Raw genomic sequence first — 22172 nt, forward strand, 5'->3', positions numbered from 1 at the left:
TTACATCTACTCTCATTGATTAAAAAAAGATAGGATTCAGACGTGTCTTTTCTTTTAGGTCTCTCATTAGAGAGATGATCTCAAACAGTTTTTCACTTAAGTTACTAAGGAACGGAAAAGAATTGAAAAAAAAAAGGGGGTAATTTCTTCACTCTGTGGTTCAGAGGTTTTTGTGACATGTCGACTAGTTACCGTCAAACTGCATATACCTGTAGTATCCATCCCACCCTTGGGGCAAATTGAGGGGCAAGATTCAAAGCTGAAGTATAGCACTGAGTGTATGGCGCCTGCTCCATCCACTGAAGCAATTCTTACTAAGTGGCACAGGAAGGGACATCTAAGCATTTCGGTTATCACTCTAAAACAAGCCTGTAAAAGTGATGCCAGGTGGGTTTAAGGTGTCTCTTAAAAATGGAGGGGTTTCTGTGGGAAAAAAATGAATTGAAATAGGAACCAGCTGCCTTGTGCTGAGATACTCCATCACAGAGTTCTGACCCCCACCAGCACATTGCCATCAGCCAGTAAAAGGAGACCAAAAGAAGAGAAGAAGTCCCTTCTTCCACACTTTGATGTTTAATGAATTAAGTTTTGTTTCAGCTGAACTCTCTCAAAACCTTCCCCAGCAACACTGGGTAGAACTGGACTCAAAGCTACCGGGTTTCTAGGAAACTATTAAGAGACAAAAAAAAAGTGTAGTGATTGCATACAGAGCAAGAGGACTTGAAGTTAGGACTCCTGCTGGGCAATGAAAGGGTCTACTCTTACTGTAATAAGTCCAAATTCTGTTAAGTGTTGCAACACTTAATTAAAAGGGTGGCCTTTTAATCACTAGTGTTAAAAGGTGGAGGTGGCTAGGTATGTTGAAAGCAACTTTGATTACAGGCTTACATGTGTCTATCAAAACAGAGACACAACAAAAAGGGCAAGAAACTGAAGACAGCTTTCATTCGACCCAATGTGTATATTGGTAGAGTTATGTCTGTTGTTTGCCCAACAATTGCCATCCTATAAGGAGCATCTAGTGTGTATCTAGCATGTAGTAGGCATTCTGATTACATGAGCAAGCGAGTGAATGTGAGAATGGAAGAGGACTCCTGGCCACTACAGAGAGCAAGCACAGTAAAGCTGTTGCTCCTAAGAAATTCCAACTCAAGAGACGGGCCACCCTTACACACATTTAAAAATCAATATAGGGCTTCCCTGGTGGCTCAGTGTTAAAGAATCCGCCTGCCAATGCACTGTTCGATCCCTGATCCAGGAAGATCCCATATGCTGCAAATCAGCTAAACCCATGAGCCACAACTACTGAAGCCCTCACACCCTGGAGCCCGTGCTTTGCAACAAGAGTAGCTCCCACTAGCCACAACTACAGAAAAGCCCGCTCAACAACAGGACCCAGCACAGCCAAAAATAAATAAATGAAATCCATGTAAATGTAATTATTGGGATTTCCCTGGTGGTCCAGTGGTTAAGACTCCATGCTTCTGCTGCAGGCGGCTTGAGTTCAATCCCTGGTTAGAGAACTAAGATCCCACTTGCCATGCAGCACAGCACCCTCTCCAAAAAAAAGAATTTATCATCGAGAAACAAACATGGAACATGCGTATTTAGCTTCATTCCCTCCCAAAACTCTGCCAAAACAATAGCATATATAACTTGACATGGAAAAAAGAGAACTGAAAAGGGAAGAGAAGAGCTGGGTCAGTTTTTGAACATGGAAACTGGTGATGGTGGGGGCTATGATTTAGCAGAGAAGAGGAAGCTGAAACCTAAGTGTTGACTCTGGCAGTACACTACATTTCGAAAGCATATTAAAATGACCTGTAAGATAAAAAAACAAGTATGGAGGCCTGGGTCCCACTAGGCATAAATAGTTCAAAAATATCTCTGGGTATATGGCAGTTCCTCAAAAAATTATATATAGAATTATCATATGACCCAGCAATTCCACCTCTGTGTATATACTCCAAAGAAACTAATGTAGGCACTCAAACAAATATTTGTATATTCTGTTCATACTGTTCATAGTAGTATTATACACAGTAGCCAATAGCTGAAAGCAATGCAATACAAGTGTCCACTGATGGACGGATAAACAAAAATATATATACAAAATATAAATACACACATATATAGGAATTGTGTATATTGCAGGCAGACTGTTTACCATCTGAGCTACCAGGGAAGCCCTTGTACCATATCATGTGTGTGTGTATGTGTCTGTGTGTGTGCTCAGTCTCGTCCAACTCTGCAACCCCATGGACTGTTGCCCACTAGGCTCCTCTGTCCATAGGATTTCCAGGCAAGGATACTGTTGTGGGTTGCCATTTCCTCCTCCAGGGGACCTTCCAGACCCAAGAATAGAACTCATGTCTCCTGCGTCTCCTGCACTGACAGGCAGGTTCTTTACCACTGAGCCACCTGGGAAGCAGTAATTTATATATTTTTATATATTCATATAAATATTTTAATATTATTTAACATATATAAATTATATATAATAATATATATATTAATGGCCTGTAAGATAAAGACCTGTAAGATAAATAACCTGTAAGATAAAGAAACAAGTGTGAAGGCCTGGGTCCCACTGAAGGTGAAGGTGAAAGTGAAGTCACTCAGTCGTGTCCAACTCTTTGTGACCCCGTGGACCGTAACCTACTAGGCTTCTCCATCCATGGGATTCTCCAGGCAAGAATACTTGAGTGGATTGCCATTTCCTTCTCCAGGGGATCTTCCCAACCCAGGGATCGAACCCAGGTCTCCCGCATTGGAGGCAGACGCTTTAACCTCTGAGCCACCAGGGAAGCCCGTTGGGTATAAATAATTCAAAAATATCTCTGGATATATGGCAGTTCCTCAAAAAATTATCTATATAGAATTATTATCATATGACCCAGCAATTCCACCTCTGAATATATATATAATATTATATATTATCATTATATTATATAATGTAATATGTATATTACAATGTAATATAAAGTAATGTATGTAAGTATATAGTGTATATAATAATTATTATGCATAAAATATACAATAAGCCCCCAAATATATAATATATTATTATACATCATATTATGTTAAACAAAATTATTATTATATATAATAATATAAAAATATATACTGATATATAGTTTATATTGTATATATTATATTTTATATATTATTGTATATAATATATACATAATATTATATATGTATATATAAATTTGTGTATATGGATATGTATATATGCTGCTACTACTAAGTCACTTCAGTCGTGTCCGACTCTGTGCGACCCCATAGACGGCAGCCCACCAGGCTCCCCCATCCCTGGGATTCTCCAGGCAAGAACACTGGAGTGGGTTGCCATTTCCTTCTCCAATGCATGAAAGTGAAAAGTAAAAGTGAAGTCGCTCAGTCGTGCCGACTCTTAGTGACCCCATGGACTGCAGCCCACCAGGCTCCTCCATCCTTGGGATTTTCCAGACAAGAGGACTGGAGTGGGGTGCCATTGCCTTCTCCATGTATATATATGTATGTATACATATATATGTATATATAAATTTAGCCTTCAGTTCAGTTCAGTCACTCAGTCGTGTCCGATTCTTTGCGACCCCATGAATTGCACCACGCCAGGCCTCCCTGTCCATCACCAACTCCGGATTTCACTCAAACTCACGTCCATCAAGTTGGTAATGCCATCCAGCCATCTCATCCTCTGTCGTCCCCTTCTCCTCCTGCCCCCAATCCCTCCCAGCATCAGAGTCTTTTCCAACGAGTCAACTCTTCGCATGAGGTGGCCAAAGTACTGGAGCTTCAGTTTTAGCATCATTCTTTCCAAAGAAATCCCAGGGCTGATCTCCTTCAGAATTGACTGGTTGGATCTCCTTGCAGTCCAAGGGACTCTCAAGAGTCTTCTCCAACACCACAATTCAAAAGCATCAATTCTTCGGCACTCAGCCTTCTTCACAGTCCAACTCTCACATCCATACATGACCACTGGAAAAGCCATAGCCTTGACTAGATGGACCTTTGTTGTCAAAGTAATGTCTCTGCTTTTGAATATGCTGTCTAGGTTGGTCATAACTTTTCTTCCAAGGAGTAAGCGTCTTTTAATTTCATGGCTGCAATCACCAACTTGAAAGAAATGAAATTCTTGTTGCAGGAAGGAGGACCCCTTCTAGTCTCAAAAGTGACTCAGAAATGAACTGTCCACAGAGGCGCACTTGCTGACAAAACAAGAGGCTTTACTGGGATGGGATGCCCAGGCAGAAAGCAGGAGGGTAAGGGAACCCAGGAAGCCTGCTCTGCCGTGTGGCTCTCAGTCTCAGGTTTATGGCGAGGGGATAAGTTTCCAGGTTGTCTCTGGCCAATCATTCTGACTCAGGGTCCTTCCATCCTGGTGGCACACACATTGCTCAGCCAAGACAGATTCCAACAAGGAGGGTTCTGGGAGGTTGGTAGGACATGTGGCATCTCCTTTTGACCTTTCCCAAATTTTTTCAGTTGGTGGTGGCTTGTTAATTTTGTGTTTCTTACCAAAATCTCCTGTTGTAGAATAGCTCATGCAAATGGTTACTATGGTGCCTGACCAGGGTAGATGTTTTCAGTCCGTGTTTCCCCTAACATTATGACCCCTGCTACAACGTGGAGGAATCTTGAATCCTCACTTTATGCTAAGTGAAATAAGTCAGACACAAAAGACAAATACTGTTTGATTCCACTTGTATGAGGCACTAGAGTAGTCAAATCCATACAGAAAGAAAACAGAACCTGGGTTCCAAGAGAGAGAACTGTGGAGAGGAACAGAGAAGAGAACTGATAGTTGAAGAACCCTGGGAAAACCAGGAACTTGGCACCACCAGGTGGGCTGCAAATAGGGAATTTTGGTGAAAGTCTGTATAAGGAGCAGTTGAGATTTTTAATCTTTATATTTCCAATCCCAGAGGTGAATGATTTGTTGAAGAGACTGAACCTGAGAGACTCCTCTGGTTCCAGTTGGATGGCCAAGGGCTTTCAGAATCTGCGGTGGGGATTAACTGAAAGTCTGCTTATTAAAAAACAGGATCACTAATTCCCTTCCTCCTCCCTGTCCTACTTCCCAAATGATAGCATCAATGCGTTTATTCTAGGCCGGAGATCGCAGAATTTTTCTATGGAGAAACTAAATGACCTGAGGAATGCAGGGGATAGTGATCCACAGATACAGACGTTTGGAAGTTCCCAAATGAAAAGCTGCTCAGCATTGGGTTTCTCACAAGGAAGTTCACCAGTCAGCAAGCCCTACCCAAGAACACAGAGTTTCCAATGGCCTTTATCCTACGGAGTTAATTGGTGAATGCTCTCAACACAAGACTCCCAAACCAAAAGAAACAGCAGTAGAAAGGACTTTGAGGGAAAAATAGACTCTTCTTGGAGAAGAAGAATACTTCAGTTCAGTTACATTCACTCGGTCAGTCGTGTCAGACTCTTTGCAACGCCATGAATCGCAGCACACCAGGCCTCCCTGTCCATCACCAACTCCCAGAGTCCACCCAAACCCATGTCCATTGAGTCGGGGATGCCATCCAGCCATCTCATCCTCTGTCGTCCCCTTCTCCTCCTGCCCCCAATCCCTCCCAGCATCAGAGTCTTTTCCAATGAGTCAACTCTTCCAATGAGTCAACTCTTCCCATGAGGTGGCCAAAGTACTGGAGTTTCAGCTTTAGCATCATTCTTTCCAAAGAAATCCCAGGGCTGATCTCCTTGCAGTCCAAGGGACTCTCAAGAGTCTTCTCCAACACCACAGTTCAAAACCATCAATTCTTCGGCACTCAGCTTTCTTCACAGTGCAACTCTCACATCCATCCATGACCACTGGAAAAACCATAGCCTTGACTAGACGGACCTTAGTCGGTGAAGTAATGTCTCTGCTTTTCAATATGCTATCTAGGTTGGTCATAACTTTTCTTCCAAGGAGTAAGTGTCTTTTAATTTCATGGCTGCAATCACCATCTGCAGTGATTTTGGAGCCCCCCAAAAATAAAGTCTGACACTGTTTCCACAGTTTCTCCATCTATTTCCCATGAAGTGATGGAACCAGATGCCATGATCTTCATTTTCTGAATGTTGAGCTTTAAGCCAACATTTTCACTCTCCTCTTTCACTTTAATCAAGAAGCTTTTTAGTTCCTCTTCGCTTTCTGCCATAAGGGTGGTGTCATCTGCATATCTGAGGTTATTGATATTTCTCCCAGCAATCTTGATTCCAGCTTGTGCTTCTTCCAGCCCAGCGTTTCTTAGGATGTACTCTGCATATAAATTAAATAAGCAGGGTGACAATATACAGCCTTGACGTACTCCTTTTTCTATTTGGAACCAGTCTGTTGTTCCATGTCCAGTTCTAACTGTTGCTTCCTGACCTGCATACAGGTTTCTCAAGAGGCAGGTCAGGTGGTCTGGTATTCCCATCTCTTGAAGAATTTTCCACAGTTTATTGTGATCCACACAGTCAAAGGCTTTGGCATAGTCAAGAAAGCAGAAATAGATGTTTCTCTGGAACTCTCTTGCTTTTTCCATGATCCAGTGGATGTTGGCAATTTGATCTCTGGTTCCTCTGCCTTTTCTAAAACCAGCTTGAACATCTGGAAGTTCACAATTCATGTATTGCTGAAGCCTGGCTTGGAGAATTTTGAGCATTACTTTACTAGCATGTGAGATGAGTGCAATTGTGCAGTAGTTTAAGCATTCTTTGGCATTGCCTTTCTTTGGAATTGGAATGAAAACTGACCTTTTCCAGTCCTGTGGCCACTGCTGAGTTTTCCAAATTTACTGGCATATTGAGTGCAGCACTTTCACAGCATCATCTTTCGAGATTTGAAATAGCTCAACTGGAATTCCATCACCTCCACTAGCTTTGTTCATAGTCATGCTTCCTAAGGCCCACTTGACTTCACATTGCAGGATGTCTGGCTCTAGGTGAGTGATCACACCATCGTGATTATCTGGGTCGTGAAGATCTTTTTTGTACAGTTCTTCTGTGTATTCTTGCCACCTCTTCTTAATATCTTCTGCTTCTGTTAGGTCCATACCATTTCTGTCCTTTATCGAGCCCATCTTTGCATGAAATGTTCCCTTGGTATCTCTGATTTTCTTGAAGAGATCTCTAGTCTTTCCCATTTTGTTCTTTTCCTCTATTTCTTTGGATTGATCACTGAGGAAGGCTTTCTTATCTCTTCTTGCTATTCTTTGGAACTCTGCATTCAGATGCTTATATCTTTCCTTTTCTCCTTTGTTTTTCACTTCTCTTCTTTTCACAGCTATTTGTAAGGCCTCCTCAGACAGCCATTTTGCTTTTTTGCATTTCTTTTCCATGGGGATGGTCTTGATCCCTGTCTCCTGTACAATGTCACAAACCTCCGTCCGTAGTTCATCAGGCACTCTATCTATCAGATCTAGTCCCTTAAATCTATGTCTCACTTCCACTGTATAATCATAAGGGATTTGACTTAGGTCATACCTGAATGGTCTAGCGGTTTTCCCATACCTTCTTCAATTTAAGTCTGAATTTGGCAATAAGGAGTTCATGATCTGAGCCACAGTCAGCTCCTGGTCTTGTTTTTGTTGACTGTATAGAGCTTCTCCATCTTTGGCTGCAAAGATATAATCAATATATCTTTGAATGCAATAATATAATCAATCTGATTTCGGTGTTGACCATCTGGTGATGTCCATGTGTAGAGTCTTCTCTTGTGTTGTTGGAAGACGGTGTTTGCTATGACCAGTGCATTTTCATGGCAAAACTCTATTAGTCTTTGCCCTGCTTCATTCTGCATTCCAAGGCCAAATTTGCCTGTTACTCCAGGTGTTTCTTGACTTCCTACTTCTGCATTCCAGTCCCCTATAATGAAAAGGACATCTTTTATGGGTGTTAGTTCTAAAAGGTCTTGTAGGTCTTCATAGAACCGTTCACCTTCAGCTTCTTCAGAGTTACTGGTTGGGGCATAAACTTGGATTACTGTGATACTGAATGGTTTGCCTTGGAAACTAACAGAGATCATTCTATCATTTTTGAGATTGCATCTAAGTACTGCATTTCGGACTCTTTTGTTGACCATGATGGCTACTCCATTTCTTCTAAGGGATTCCTGCCCGCAGTAGTAGATATACTGGTCATCTGAGTTAAATTCACCCATTCCAGTCCATTTTAGTTCACTGATTCCTAGAATGTTGACATTCAGTCTTGCCATCTCCTATTTGACCACTTCCAATTTGCCTTGATTCATGGGCTTCCCTGGTGGCTCAGAGGTTAAAGTGTCTGCCTCCAATGCGGGAGATCTGGGTTTGATCCCTGGGTTGGGAAGATCCCCTAGAGAAGGAAATGGTAATCCACCCCAGTATTCTTGCCTGGAGAATCCCATGGAAGGAGAAGCCTAGTAGGTTACAGTCCACGGAGTCCTGAAGAGTCGGACATGACTGAGGGACTTCACGTTCACCTTATGGACCTGACATTCCAGGTTCCTATGCAATATTACTCTTTACAGCATCGGACCTTACTTGTATCACCAGTCACATCCACAACTGGGTATTGTTTTTCCTTTGGCTCCATCCCTTCATTCTTTCTGGAGTTATTTCGCCACTGATCTCCAGTAGCATGTTGGGTACCTACTGACCTGGGGAATTCCTCTTTCAGTATCCTATCATTTTACCTTTTGGGGTTCTCAAGGCAAGAATACTGAAATGGTTTGCCATTCCCTTCTCCAGTGGACCACATTCTGTCAGACCTCTCCACCATGACTCGCCCATCTTGGGTGGCCCCACGGGCATGGCTTAGTTTCATTGAGTTAGACAAGGCTGTGGTACTAATGTGATTAGATTGACTAGTTTTCTGCGATTATAGTTTCAGTGTGTCTGCCCTCTGATGTCCTCTTGCAATATCTACTGTCTTACTTGGGTTTCTCTTACCTTGGACGTGGGATATCTCTTTCATCCTTTAATTCACCGCAGCCTTGTGTGTAGTAAGGCTCAACTATATATGTTATACCAACCTCTTTATCTTTATTCTGTCACACATCATATCGATAAATTGTAATCACAGCTCTCAGATCTAAGAATTTCCTCAGGGACTTTGTCTTAATTGAAGACCAGTGGAATCCTCCAGGGATTTATCCTCATTGTTTGGAATATGAGAGTAACTAGTTTATCTGGACAAGAATCCCTTGGGAGTTCTTGTCTTCCTCCTCTAGTCATCCTGGGGCTGGGAGTGAAGTATTTAATGGAAGTAAAATGGTAAAGAAGGAAGGGGGCACCCGGATTTGAACCGGGGACCTCTTGATCTGCAGTCAAATGCTCTACCCCTGAGCTATACCCCCAGGGCCCATTGGAGATGTCTTCCTTGTCTACTTATGGTGACTCAACACAAACAATTTCCACCCACTGCAGAATTCCTGCAAGCTTTGTATTCTAAAGCTCCACTCCCTTTGTATCTGGAATCTGCTTTGGCTTTTTTCTTGGCCACCAATAAAAGGGGTGGGGGCGCTTGAAAACTGACACACTGGAAACCAGCTGAAAAGGAAATTGATATAGCATTAGCAGAGAAAGCTTCCACAAACACCATATTACTGTGTCATGATCCTCAGCTCCAGATATCACCCTGCTCATCCCCTGCCTCGTGATGAGTTGAGGGTGGGAAGGAGGAAGAAGACATCAATTTTTTTGGATGGGAGGATCCAGAAAAATCAGGAACTTCTCAGGACAACCAACAATCCCTGTGGCCACGTTGCCTGCTCTGTTCTTGATGGAAACAGTAGGTAGCTTCTGATCTGGGTCCTCCTGATGCCTGGAGAAGAGTTTCTGAGGGCTTAAGTAGTGTGCTTCCTCCTTATATAGGGGAGACCAGAGGCTTCTCCTTTCAAGTCTGGCACTCTATTTACATGGACTTTAAGGGCACAGCCTGAGACACCCTTTCCCCTCCCACCTCCTCCACAGGGTAGAGAAGCTGAGGGTGGAGAAACTAGCTTTCCCCCTCCCCCAGTCTCAGTGATGAAACAGCACACTGAGGCACTTACACAGAAGTTTTAATATCAAATAACACTGAGAGTTCTTATACACTTCTGTCTTAGAAATTCAGGTGGAGGAGCATGAGGAGAAGAGCTGCTGTTAAAAGAGAGGGAACCGGGTGATCTCTCCAAAGACAGATGGGCAGTGGCGAAGGGCTGGGGTGTTCCGGCGATAGCCAAACCGACCATTGAACCCCTGGGTTGCTTTCAGATTGGTATTATAGTGGTCATGCCCGGTCACTTGCTGGAGAGAATGCCCTTGGGGGACAGAGAGAAAGGCCTGAGCCTGTATTCAGCCCTTTCTTGTTTTCCCTACTCCCACTGGGCTGGTGTAGGAGGCTCACTCAGTTATAGCCACTGTGCTCCCACGTCCCTTCTGAACCCTGAGTCCTGAAGAGCCAAGGGTGGATGAGGTGGAGGAGACAGATGGCATCCTGGAAACCAGTCCTCATACTAGGGTAGCATGCAGAGGTAGCATGAATGATATGTGCTGGGAGAAGAAGGGCCAGAAAGTTCTGGGCATGGCTGAACTTGCCTTGCACCCTGGAGAACTGAGAAGATTTGACCCTTGTATCTGACCCATCTGGAGAAAACAGATGAGCTCAATTTGGCCAATGGTGCGAGGGATCATTTGACTAGGTGGGGTAGGAGGAGGGCTTACCCTGCCAGAAAAACAGCTCTAGGAAAACAGCTGTCAATGCTCCCTTTTCCTACTGCTGCTAAATTGGGCCTGCAGAGTGAGCAGGACACAGTCTGCTCTGGGAGCAATGAGAACACAGGCTTTCCTTGGAAACAGTGTAATTTCAATCTCAGCTCAGCCCTTCTTGGTGATGGTGGTGGTGTAGTTGCTAAGTCATGTCTGACTCTTGCGATCCCATAGACTAGCACCTGCCAGGCTCCTCTGTCCATGGGATTTCCCAGGCAAAAATACTGGAGTGGGTTGCCATTTCCTCCTCCAGAGGATCTTCCCAAAGCAGGGACTGAACCCACGCCTCCTGTACTGGCAGGCAGATTCTTTACCACTGAGCCACCAGGGAACTCCAACCCTTCCTAACAAATCATTTTAACTCTCTAAAACTCAATTTCCCTGGCTGTAACTGAGGATATTCTGAGGGTAAAAAGCACCTGACATACAGTGGGTGCTCAATAACTAACTATCAGGGAGCACTGTAACACCATCTGCTCATGCATGAGAAGAAAACGGGAGGATGCAGTCAGTCGCTGGGTCTCCTTCCCTTCCGGGTCTCTTTAGGACCCAGTTTCTCTCACTGTGGAAGGCACACCACTCTTCCCAGGTGAGATCATGATGAGATTGCAAAGGGAGGTGGCACTTGCCTGCCCCTGCCCAGTTTCTCCTGTTGAGGTATCTCTGTCCTTGCCCGAAGATGTGGAAATAATCCACTATCCAGCCATCCCTTCCTGTACCGCCGTGATCCTGAGAGTGAGAGAGAAAATGCAGAAGACTGTCAGCCATGATGCCGAAAAAAGCACAGTCCAACCCCTGCCTCCTGTCTTGCTGGGGGAGGGAGACGTCAGAGCCCAGGGGTAAAAGGGCCAGACAGATTAAATATACTTGGTGAACTATTGCCTTTCAGGTGCATTGTAGTTTGGTAGTTACAGGCTCAGTGTCCAATGCCAGAGAAAGTGTTAGTCGCTCAGTCCTATCCAACTCTTTGGGACCCCATAGGTCTGTAGCCTGCCAGACTCCTCTATCCATGAAATTCTCCAAGCAAGAATACTGGAGAGGGGAAGCCATTCCCTTCTCCAGGGGTCTTCCCAACCCAGGGATTGAACCCAGGTCTCCCACATCACAGGCAGATTCTTTACTGTCTGAACTATCAGGGAAGACTGGTTCTAATTCCAGCTCTGCTCCTAACAAGACCTTAGGTCAAAGACACAGCTTTTTTGGAGCTCATTTTCCTCGACAGTACTTTGAGGTTGAAGTGAGACATAAACTGGCCTCAAATAAAGGGTCTGGCAAATTTCAGTAAACAGGATCTTTACTTAAATGAAAATAATACCTACCACAAACGGTGGCTGTGACGATTAAAGAAAACTTACAAAATGGAACATAGTTTCAAAAGTATGTACATCATATTATTTTTCGAACTTTTGAGTTCTGGAGTTTTCACCCAGATTCTGTTTCCTTGTGTTATAAATATTACATGAGTAGCCAGCGAACACACCCAAATATGGCACACAACGATGTGGGTCCGTGTGCCTGCACTGAACGAACGCACATGCGCACGCGCTATCACCTGGGACCACTGAAACTCCAAGATATGTTCACAGAATAACTCGCATTCAGTCCTCCTCTCCCCGTATCACTGATATGCATTAATAGTCACAAATACAGGAAGCAAAAATGTTGAAAAAAATTGGAGCCGTCAGCCTGTAATAGCCTCAGAATCTTTGATCCCCTAAGGGGTGTGTGCAACTAAGTAGAAGCGAGGGCTGGGTAAGTTGGGAGGTTTCCTTCCAGTCTGTTCAAAGAAGGTCTCATTACGTCACCGGACCGAGGGCACCTCGCCTAGTGGGCCTCGGAGGGTCGGGCTTTGAGAATTTGCGGCAAGAGATCACCCCAACGGGTGAATCCGTGACGCCAAAAAGGACAACGAACCCGATTTCTTTGGCAGAGGCTCGCAGAGATCTGAAATGAGATCATTCTCAAATTCAGGCATGGAAGGTGAGCTCAGAAAGTTCGCGCTCAACACCTGTCTCCTGCCTCCAGCAATTCTGGAGTTTCATCCAGAAAGCTGAGAGGGTGCAAATCGGGCAGCCTCCGTGGTGGTGAGGGCGCTGGCATGAGACGCCCGGATCTGGGAAGTCAGCCCGCCACCTGGTCCAAGCTCTGTGGGCGCAGATAGCCGGGTCCTACGCGGGGCTCGGGTACCTGATCAGTCTTCCGCAGGATGGGCGGAACCACGCGGCTCCGGAAGTACCGGCGGGAGTGGTAGTCCTGCTGCGCATTGTAGGGCGGAATCGCCGACCAGAGCTTGGGCCTCAGGTGCTCGTAGGAGCGGGCCATGGTGCTCACTGCCACCCCATCCAGAATGAACCCCTTCTCCCGCCGCAGAGGACACGCGCAAAGGTGCGCCATCCAGACCACCGCAGCCTCCGAGGGCTTTTCTGGCAGAAGCGGAGTGTCCTAGGTGGAGGCTCCCCGGCACATTGTGACGTGGAATTAAACATCACGTCGGCGTCACAGTAGGGGACACAAACCCTATTGTCCCCATCCTACGGGGTAGCCTCACAGGGATGTGGGGGTAGTTGCTTGCATGGTCCCGAGGTGAGGGATGTCTAGGAGGGAACTATGCAAGAGGAATCAGAGATTGAAGAGAAGCGGGATGACTGAATGCGGCTATGAGCGCAGTCGGTCCCAACTCCCCGTGGTGCTTTTAAGAACAAGGTTCTCTGCTCCCACGTTGTTATGTACATTTCCCAAACCCAGTTCCTTTGAAAAGCCTGAACCCTGAACGGATCAGTTCAGACAGCATCTACTTCCAACTCGCATTTTACAGAACAGTAAGTTGACACCACCCTTATGGTAGAAAGTGAACAGGAACTAAAAAGCCTCTTGATGAAAGTGAAAGAGGAGAGTGAAAAAGTTGGCTGAAAGCTCAACATTCAGAAAATGAAGATCATGGCATCTGGTCCCATCACTTCATGGGAAATAGATGCGGAAACAGTGGAAACAGTGTCAGACTTTATTTGGGGGGGGGGGGGCTCCAAAATCGCTTCAGATGGTGATTGCAGCCATGAAATAAAAAGACGCTTACTCCTTGGAGAAAAGTTATGACCAACGTAGATAGCATATTCAAAAGCAGAGACATTACTCTGCCTACAAAGGTCCGTCTAGTCAAGGCTATGGTTTTTCCAGTAGTCATATGAGAGTTGGACTGTAAAGAAGGCTGAGCACAGAATTGATGCTTTTGAATTGTGTTGTAGAAGACTCTTCTTGAGAGTCCCTTGGACTGCAAGGAAATCCAACCAGTCCATCCTAAAGATCAGTCCTGGTGTTCATTGGAGGGACTGATGTTGAAGCTGAAACTCCAGTACTTTGGCCACCTCATGCGAAGAGTTGACTCTTTGGAAAAGACCCTGATGCTGGGAGGGACTGGGGGCGGGAGGAGAAGGGGATGACAGAAGATAATGAGATGGCTGGATCATCGATGGACATGAGTTTGGGTAAACTCCAGGAGTTGGTGATGGACACAGAGACCTGGCATGCTGCGATTCATGGGGTCGCAGAGTCGGACATGACTGAGCAACTGAAGTTGAAGCTCGGCAATGTTGGCATATTTCCTAATTCATTTAGTGGCAGATCGAGAACCAGAACTTACCTCCTGACTTTCAGTATATCCACTTAAATCACTTCTCCCCTCCCTACCCAATTCACCAGCTAATATACCTCCTCCTGATAAATTTAAAAATCCATCAAAAGTTAAGTTGATACATATTACCATACTTTTTCCCTTTGGTTAATTTTGTGTATATTATGAGGGCTCCCCCTGGTGGTGCAGCGGTTAAAGCGTCTGGCTGCAACGTGGGAGACCTGGGTTCATCCCTGGGTCAGGAAGATCCCCTGGAGAAGGAAATGGCAACCCACTCCAGTATTCTTGCCTGGAGAATCCCATGGATGGAGAAGCTTGGTGGGCTAATATAATAGGATACAGCAAACCATGAAGTCATTTTCTCCAATTATTGTTAAAGTGATTACTTCCCCAACTTCCCTTTATATAGATGCTTTACAAATGGCCTTATACGAATTCCTCTGCTCCTCATACAAACTGGTGTTATTTCACAAATGAGGCAACAAATTCAGGAATTCTTTTATGTTAGTTTATTTTGGTGGTTGTTTCATTGCTAAGTCATGTCTGACTGCTGTAACCCCCATGGGCTGTATCTTGCCAAGCTCCTCTGTCCATGGGATTCTCCAGGCAAGAGTACTGGAGTGGGTTGACATTTCCTTCTCCAGGGGATCTTCCCAACCCAGGGTAGAACCTGGGTCTCCTGCATTGCAGGCAGATTTTTACCCAGTGAGCTGAGGGAAGCCTGTTTATTATACAAAAGCACATTATTAATTAGAAAAAGGTTGCATTATGCCTGCTTCCCTGGTAGCTGAGTTGGTAAAGAATCAGCCTTCAGTGAAGGAAACCAGGGTTCAATCCCTGGGTCAGGAAAATCCCTTGGAGAAGGAAATGGCAACCCACTCTAGTATTCTTGCCTGGAGAATCCCATGGACAGAGCCTGGCAGGATACAGTCCATGGGGTCACAAGATCTAGACCCAGGTCACTGCTGCTGCTGCTAAGTTACTTCAGTCATGTCCAACTCTGTGTGACCCCACAGACGGTAGCCCACCAGGCTCCCCCGTCCATGGGATTTTCCAGGCAAGAGTACTAGAGTGGGTTGCCATTGCCTTCTCCATTGAACGTCACCTAAATCAACTCTCATGGCTTGGGAGAGGAAAAAGGGCATTAGCCTGCTGTGTTAACACTCTATCATCTTTTATTCTCAAGCTAGGGTTTGGAAGATGTATGCTGTCGAAATAGTTTTGATAGGAAAAATTAAAAAAGACTTGATATTAACAACTTAGTCATCTTTCATGAGAACAATTACCATGTGTTAGGTTTTATAAATATAAATGCATTCATGCACCAACTTACCCAAAGAAAACCTGTAACTGCAAAGTGCACATTATATACACGTGTACCCCAAAGGGTGTCCCTATTCACATCATTCCTTAAAGTCTGACCATACATTGTACCTTATCTCAAATACCTTTCTAATTGCAGGGCAGTTACCTGGGGTAACCTGTAACCAGAGAGTATATATCATCTGTAATGTAAGAACTAAAAATTCAGGTAAGGATTAGGTGGTATCAAGAGTAACATGTAGAAACAAACAGGAGGGCAAGCACTGGGAGCAAATAATTTTTATTTTTTTTACAAATACACCAAAGAATCACGCAATGCTGCCAGCATTGGATGCAATCCTGGGCCACAAGTCTGCACATTCCTTTGCAACTGGTCCTGTGATGGCAGAACCTGCATAAAAGAATGAAGCGATGCATAAGCTCAAAGGGTCCTTTCCTTGCACACTTCTTGAGTTGAATCATCAAATCTCACAAGCTGAACAAAGACGTGGATTCTTTCTTACCTTTCATCTCGCCTTTATTGTTTACTATGACCCCTGCATTATCTTCAAAATAAAGAAACACACCATCTTTTCTCCGGTATGACTTTCGTTGTCGAATTACCACCGCTGGATGTACTGAGTGGGGAAAAAAAAAAGTTGTCATTAAACCTGTCAAGTACCAATGTCACCATGAGAAAGCAGTTTTTACACCTGTCTAGCTTCCCAACATTCCCCATTTGGACAGAATGCATCCTCATTAGCTTTTTCATTTCCTAAAATCAAGTGCGAAAGAGAATAAATATCCATCACCCCTTAAGGAAAGACCTTACTTCTAAGTTCAAACTATAAGCATTTCCTTATAAGCATGAATCTGTACTCTGGGAGTACAGATCAGCAACATACCAACAGGAGACTTGTTAAACACTTTCTATACATTTCCCTACTTCACCCAAGAGGTAGGTACTGTTAAAATCCCAATGTCATAGAAATGAGAAACAGACCTTCCTCATACTAGAAAGGCCAAGCCAGTAACTCCTCATTACACAATAAATATTCCATCCTCATTTCTATCAAGACCTCCAAGTACAAACTTTGATATAAAATTAGCGCTTCATGCCATTTACACTGCAAGGCACATGTTTTAATAGGCAAACTTTGAATTAACCTAAATATCTCATGGCACGTGCACAGAACACAATCACTGTAAATGATTATCCATTTCTATATCCAGGGAATCTTCCTGACCCAGGGATCAAACCGGTCTCCTGCCCTGCAGGTAGATTCTTTACGGACTGAGCTACCAGGGAAGCCCCATATTTTAAGACAGACTGGAAATAGGGGATTTTTTAAGGACAGGGATCCTGGCTATTCTTCAAGCAAGTATTGTGTTCACAGACAGTCTTTTGAGTTTTTAACAATGGGATAGAAAGTGAGTGACAGGTAATGCTGACTGAGACTCTCCATTGGATCCTTATGTATTTAGCAATTCTCACAAATGAATCTAACAAATAAGATCATATGAATTCAGGATTCTGGATTTCCAGTCCTGTCCCACATTTCTGCACATTATAATGTGCAGTCTAAAACCCATCTGTAACTTTTAGTTGACCCTCTGTATCTGCTGATTCAACCTCAGGTTGTGTGGTACAGTAATATATATTTAGCAGGAAAAAAATCTGTGTTAAAGTGCACCCGTACAGTTCAAACCCATGCTGTTCAAGGGCTAACGGTATCATTTAGAAGAAACAAGGCCCGCAGAATAAAGTAATAGAGCTGGAAAGTCAGACCTAGTTTTAAAACAAGAGTGTTCTCTGGTCTGTCCCACAACTGATTGAGACAGACAGCATGCCCTGCTGCCATCTCACCCACAGTGATGGATAACTGCTCTGCCCTTCCCTGACAGCTTCCCAGGCCACAGACCAGACCCAGCAAGTGTTCTGGGAGGACAGCCTGTCCAGTTGCATGCTGACCCTGATCAACACACTGCTTTATCAGTGCTTAACTGCAATGGTTTTTCCTTGCCTACCAAGTCCCCAAGTGCAGACTGGAGGTCAACAGAGCTGGAATGTCAAGTGCATTGAACATCAGAAGCTGTAAAGCCAGACAATTCAGCACTGTCTCAGCCCCAACCCCTGATCCACACATGCAGTAGGAAAACTTTTTGGGGTGGTCCACAATTAGGCAATGAGCAGCCTCAGGTTTCAGTTTCTATCAGAAGAGATTTAGAAATAACCACTGAACTTTTTGTTCAGTCACAACCCTGAGTTAATCTCATCTACGTATCATTAGAAAGTGAAAAGTCAAGTCGCTCAGTCGTGTCCAACTCTTTGCGACCCCATGGACAGTAGCCTACAAGGCTCCGCCGTCCATGGAATTTTCCAGGCAAGAATACTGGAGTGGGCTGCCATTTCCTTTTCTGTATGCATCATTACTCCCTTTCAAATTAGTTCCTGAAAAGAAACTTGCCTGGGGTGATTCAGGTCTTAAGGCTGCGCTCTAACCTGGTACCACCTAGTCTGTAGCCAAGGAATCAGCAACTAACTAAACACAATTATCTGTTCTCACAAAAGACACAACCCTAAATGTCATATACAAAAATTACCACCTGGATTCAAGGTTATTTGGGAAAGGGGAGAGAATGGGGGTAAGGAGAGGTGTCAAGAAGGAAATGAGCAGAAGATGACTAGAATTAGAATATTCCAGATAGGGGACACAGCAAGAATCTGAGGCACAAAGGAAGGAATATAAGTTGGAACAAAAAAACAAGAGCTAAAAGGAGGCAGCTTGGGAAGGAATCGTGTGGATGGACTTCAAATCCCAGTAGGACAGGGCTCTTGCTTCTAATTAAGGTGTAGGTATGTAAGACAAGTCTGTTAACTATTGTGAACTAGATCAAGCTTTAAGAGAATGGCAAAATTACTGTCCCATTTTTCCAATAATGAGAGAAATCTTTCAAATGTCCAGAGACCAAAAGGAGAATTACATCTCTCTACTCACCCTTCTTTCTGAGCTCTGGTTTGCCTTTCTTGACTGTGGCCATCACCATGTCACCCACACCAGCAGCAGGAAGTCTATTCAATCGTCCCTTGATCCCCTTCACAGAGATGATATACAGATTTTTGGCTCCTAAAAAAGAATGTAAACAAATATGGAGACTACTTTTGAGGGCCAATCAGGCAGTGCTGCGATTTTCCAACACCACCTCCTCCATTCACACTCCCAAGCAGATAGTCCCCACTAGGTGGAACACCTTGGAACACCTTGTCACACCACCGATTGAAGCAAAACAACACAACATGCTGCCGCTTCACCCAAAAGCGGTGTTTTCACTCTGCCCTTTCTTGACGGCTCAGCGGGTCATCAGCAAAAGGCCCACTGAGTGCTTTTAAAAGGGTGAGTATGACAGGGGGCAGCCAAAGGTCTCACCTGTGTTGTCAGCACAGTTGATCACGGCTCCAACCGGAAGACCCAAGGAAATCCGGAATTTCGCACCAGAGGACCCACCACGTCCTGTAAGTAGGAAGGGAAACAGGAGGTAACTGCCCAGTCATGGTTCGGAGTCCCTTTCACATGCTTAAAGTAGAAGTTCACTCGCGTATGCTTTGCGAAACGGCACAATGTAGATTCGTTCTCTCTAGGAATCCACACACTCCCTGCCCCATGAGCCACCCAGTTCTCAAGGCCAATAGCCAAGTCCTCACTACCACGACATTAGACTGAGACTAACTAGCCTGGAAGACTCAATTCTCGATCCAACTTTTGCACCACGCAATTCTTCCTGCAGGGTGGGAGACTGCACAAGCCGCCCACACTGGGGCTTAAGTCAGTCCAACTTCAATCTCGTTACTGCAGCGGTGACCCGGCGTGAACCCGCAGAGTTCGATCTAGAGTCACAACTGGATCCTGCCAACTCAACCCTCCAGCCGGCCCCGTCACTTTCAGGGGCTCTCCCGGTGCTCTCCGATGAACCCTCCAAGCCCTCTCTGGCCTCGAGCAGAGCAAATCGCCCCAGCTGCCCACGGCCGCCGCTGCCGGCAAGGCCAGCTGCCACAGCACAACAGATGGCGAAGGATCTCCCAAAGTCAAAACCTCACCTCGCTTCGACATCTTGAAGGCCGGAAAGGAACAAAAAGGAAGTAGGTACAAAGGACACTGGGATATGAACTCCGAAGCCCCGCCCAACCTGGGCACGTGATCCGGAGTTTGCTCAATCGGCCTCTTTCCCCAGGGCGCTGTCTTATTACGTCATAAATGCGGGACGTCACCTAGAGCTCGCGATACAAAGTGAGCGGTGTAAGGGGTTGAAGGCTGCAGAGTGAATTATACCGAGTACATTCGATAGGAGCTCGGGAGTAGTTGTTTGGGACACAGAAACATTGGTTTAATTGATCGGACAACCTTTTCTGAACACTATGTGCCAGGGACTTAGATGGACACTAAAATGAAGTGAAAGTGAAGTCGCTCAGTCGTGTCCAACTCTTTGCGACCCCGTGGACTGTAGCCTATCAGGCTTCTCCGTCCATGGAACGTCCATACTCCGTCCAAGCAAGAATACTGGAGTGGGTTACCATTTCCTTCTCCAGGGGAGTCTTCCCAATCCAGGGATTGAACCCAGGTCTCCCGCATTGGAGGCAGACGCTTTAACCTGAATGCACGGGCGTTGAGGGCGAGGGTTAAAGAGCTGGAAATGGTTTCATTAGGATGTGATACAACTGAGAGGTGCCATTGTAAGGCTACAGATAATTCCATATTCTGTGTGCTTGGTCCCAAACACACTTGTATTTTCTATATCTTGCTATATTCATCATTCTTTTCCCTGCCTCAGGCTTTCCCATTCTTCAGGCTTCTTCCTGTCGGTGCATTCATTCAAATATTAAAAGACTACTGATTCCAGATTCTGTCCTGGGCACAGGCTAGACTACATCAGAGCAAAACAGATCATTCTTGCCCTTATGAAAGTTACATCCAGTCAGGGTGGTGAGGAAGGTGGATATTAGATACTGAACCATAGACGTAATTGGAGAAGGAAATGGCAACCCACTCCAGTACTCTTGCCTGGAGAATCCCATGGACGGAGGAGCCTGGTGGGCTACAGTCCACGGGGTCGCAAAGAGTCGGACACGACTGAGCGAATCCTTAGTTAGACGTAATAATGGCAACATATAGAATGTTAGATGCTGATAAGTACTATGACAACAAAAGTAGAAAAAAAGTAGTAAGAGGAATCTGAAAGTGGGAAGAGGGGCAAATTGCAGTTCAAAATAGAATGGTCAGTGTGGGCTTTATGGAAGAAGTTGACATTAGGGCAAAGATTTTGAGATGAGGGAGTTAGCAATTTGATTGTCTAAGAAGAGCAGTCCAGACAGAGTCCTCAACCAATGAAAGACTCTAAGGTGGGATTGTGCCTGAACAATGTGAGGACCAGCAAGGAAGCCAGGAATGACTGGACAGAGTAAGTGAAGCAAAAAGCAATAGAATGAAGGTCAGAAGTAATGGAACTGGATCATGTAGGGCTCTGTTCATCACTATGGACTTTGACATTTACAGACTGAACTGGAAATCATTAAGTTGTAAGCAGATGATCTGACTAATATGTCAGAAGGATCACTCTAATTGAGACTAGATTGTGGGAGGGAACACAAAGATACAAGTAAGAAGACCTATTTGGGAAGCTCTTGCAATAACTCAAAAGAAAAATGGTGGTGGTTTGGACCAGAATGGTAGCAGTAGAAGTACTGTAATGTGATCAGATTCTAGATATGTTTGGAGATAGAGCCAACAAAATGTTGGGATGAAGATAAAGAGGAGAAAATGTTTCCAAAGCCTGAGGTCTGAGCAAGTTGCCATCAGCTGAGATGGGGAAAGCTGTGAGAGGAACAGCTTTGGGGGTAAGAGTAGCAGTTCAGTTTTGGAGATGTTGAGTTAGATGTCTGTTAGACCGAAAAAGAGAGATTTCAATAGCAGGTTGGATATATTAGCCTGGAGTTCCAGAAGGAGGGAGATAGAAATTCGGCAGTTGTCAGCATATAAGTAAAGCCACGATAGTGGATGAATTAAAAAAGAAGAAAGTGTAAATAAAAGAGACCATGGGCTAACTTCTGGAGCACTTCAACTTTAAGAGGTCTCTAAATCTATACATTTATAAATCGTCCTGCTCACTCTTAAATCCTTCACTTGCTCCTGCCAATTTCTCTAGCTACCAGTTTCTCTCTCTCTCCACTTAGCCGAATTCCATGTGTTTCTGAATATATGATTTCATTATCATTTTTGTCTCTCTTGATAAATGGAACCACCATCCATCTAGGTGTGCCTCTGGGATTCCTGCCCAAGTTTTTTCAGTCAGCCTTCTCAGTGTCTCTCAAGTCTATCCACTTCTATCTCCTCTACTAACATTCTGGTCCAAGCCACCTCCATCTCTTGCCTAAACTACTTCTGAAGCTCCATAATAGGTCTCTTGGCCTCTATTTCTCCCTCATCCGTCCACTCAGTCTTCATATAATGGCCAGAAATAAT

At 44.6% G+C, this 22172-nt stretch overlaps 2 protein-coding genes and 2 non-coding genes across 4 annotated transcripts; all 4 read right to left on the reverse strand.

Moving 5' to 3' along the window:
• Positions 1-9262: 9262 nt before the first annotated feature.
• TRNAC-GCA (transfer RNA cysteine (anticodon GCA)) lies at positions 9263-9334 on the reverse strand. The gene has a single exon. It is a non-coding gene; the product is annotated as a tRNA-Cys (tRNA).
• A 688-nt stretch (positions 9335-10022) lies between these two features.
• Positions 10023-13196, reverse strand: SPMAP1 (sperm microtubule associated protein 1). Its single transcript, XM_060394876.1, has 2 exons — positions 12915-13196; positions 10023-11456 (listed from the first exon to the last, which is right to left on the reverse strand). The coding sequence occupies exons 1-2, from the start codon at positions 13119-13121 to the stop codon at positions 11205-11207; spliced, it is 459 nt and encodes a 152-aa protein (XP_060250859.1). The 5' UTR covers positions 13122-13196; the 3' UTR covers positions 10023-11204.
• Positions 13197-15942: 2746 nt separating this feature from the next.
• On the reverse strand, positions 15943-19792 carry RPL23 (ribosomal protein L23). The gene is made up of 5 exons (XM_012186016.4): positions 19754-19792; positions 19086-19169; positions 18657-18785; positions 16182-16295; positions 15943-16069 (listed from the first exon to the last, which is right to left on the reverse strand). The coding sequence occupies exons 1-5, from the start codon at positions 19764-19766 to the stop codon at positions 15987-15989; spliced, it is 423 nt and encodes a 140-aa protein (XP_012041406.1). The 5' UTR covers positions 19767-19792; the 3' UTR covers positions 15943-15986.
• Positions 18919-19054, reverse strand: LOC114117070 (small nucleolar RNA SNORA21). The gene has a single exon (XR_003590862.1). It is a non-coding gene; the product is annotated as a small nucleolar RNA SNORA21 (small nucleolar RNA).
• Positions 19793-22172: the final 2380 nt, after the last annotated feature.

This window comes from Ovis aries, chromosome 11 (assembly GCF_016772045.2).
Source record: "Ovis aries strain OAR_USU_Benz2616 breed Rambouillet chromosome 11, ARS-UI_Ramb_v3.0, whole genome shotgun sequence".
Lineage (NCBI taxonomy): Eukaryota > Metazoa > Chordata > Mammalia > Artiodactyla > Bovidae > Ovis > Ovis aries.

Excerpts from the sequence above, each read along its gene's own strand:
- RPL23 (XM_012186016.4), bottom strand. Across the intron at positions 18,786-19,085 it reads CAACTGTGCTGACAACACAG|GAGCCAAAAATCTGTATATC; the intron begins GTGAGACCTTTG and ends ATTCTTTTTTAG. Across the intron at positions 16,070-16,181 it reads CAATAAAGGCGAGATGAAAG|GTTCTGCCATCACAGGACCA; the intron begins GTAAGAAAGAAT and ends TCTTTTATGCAG.
- SPMAP1 (XM_060394876.1), bottom strand. The coding sequence starts at position 13,121 with ATGGCGCACCTTTGCGCGTGTCCTCTGCGGCGGGAGAAGGGGTTCATT. Across the intron at positions 11,457-12,914 it reads TCCTGCGGAAGACTGATCAG|GATCACGGCGGTACAGGAAG; the intron begins GTACCCGAGCCC and ends TCTCACTCTCAG.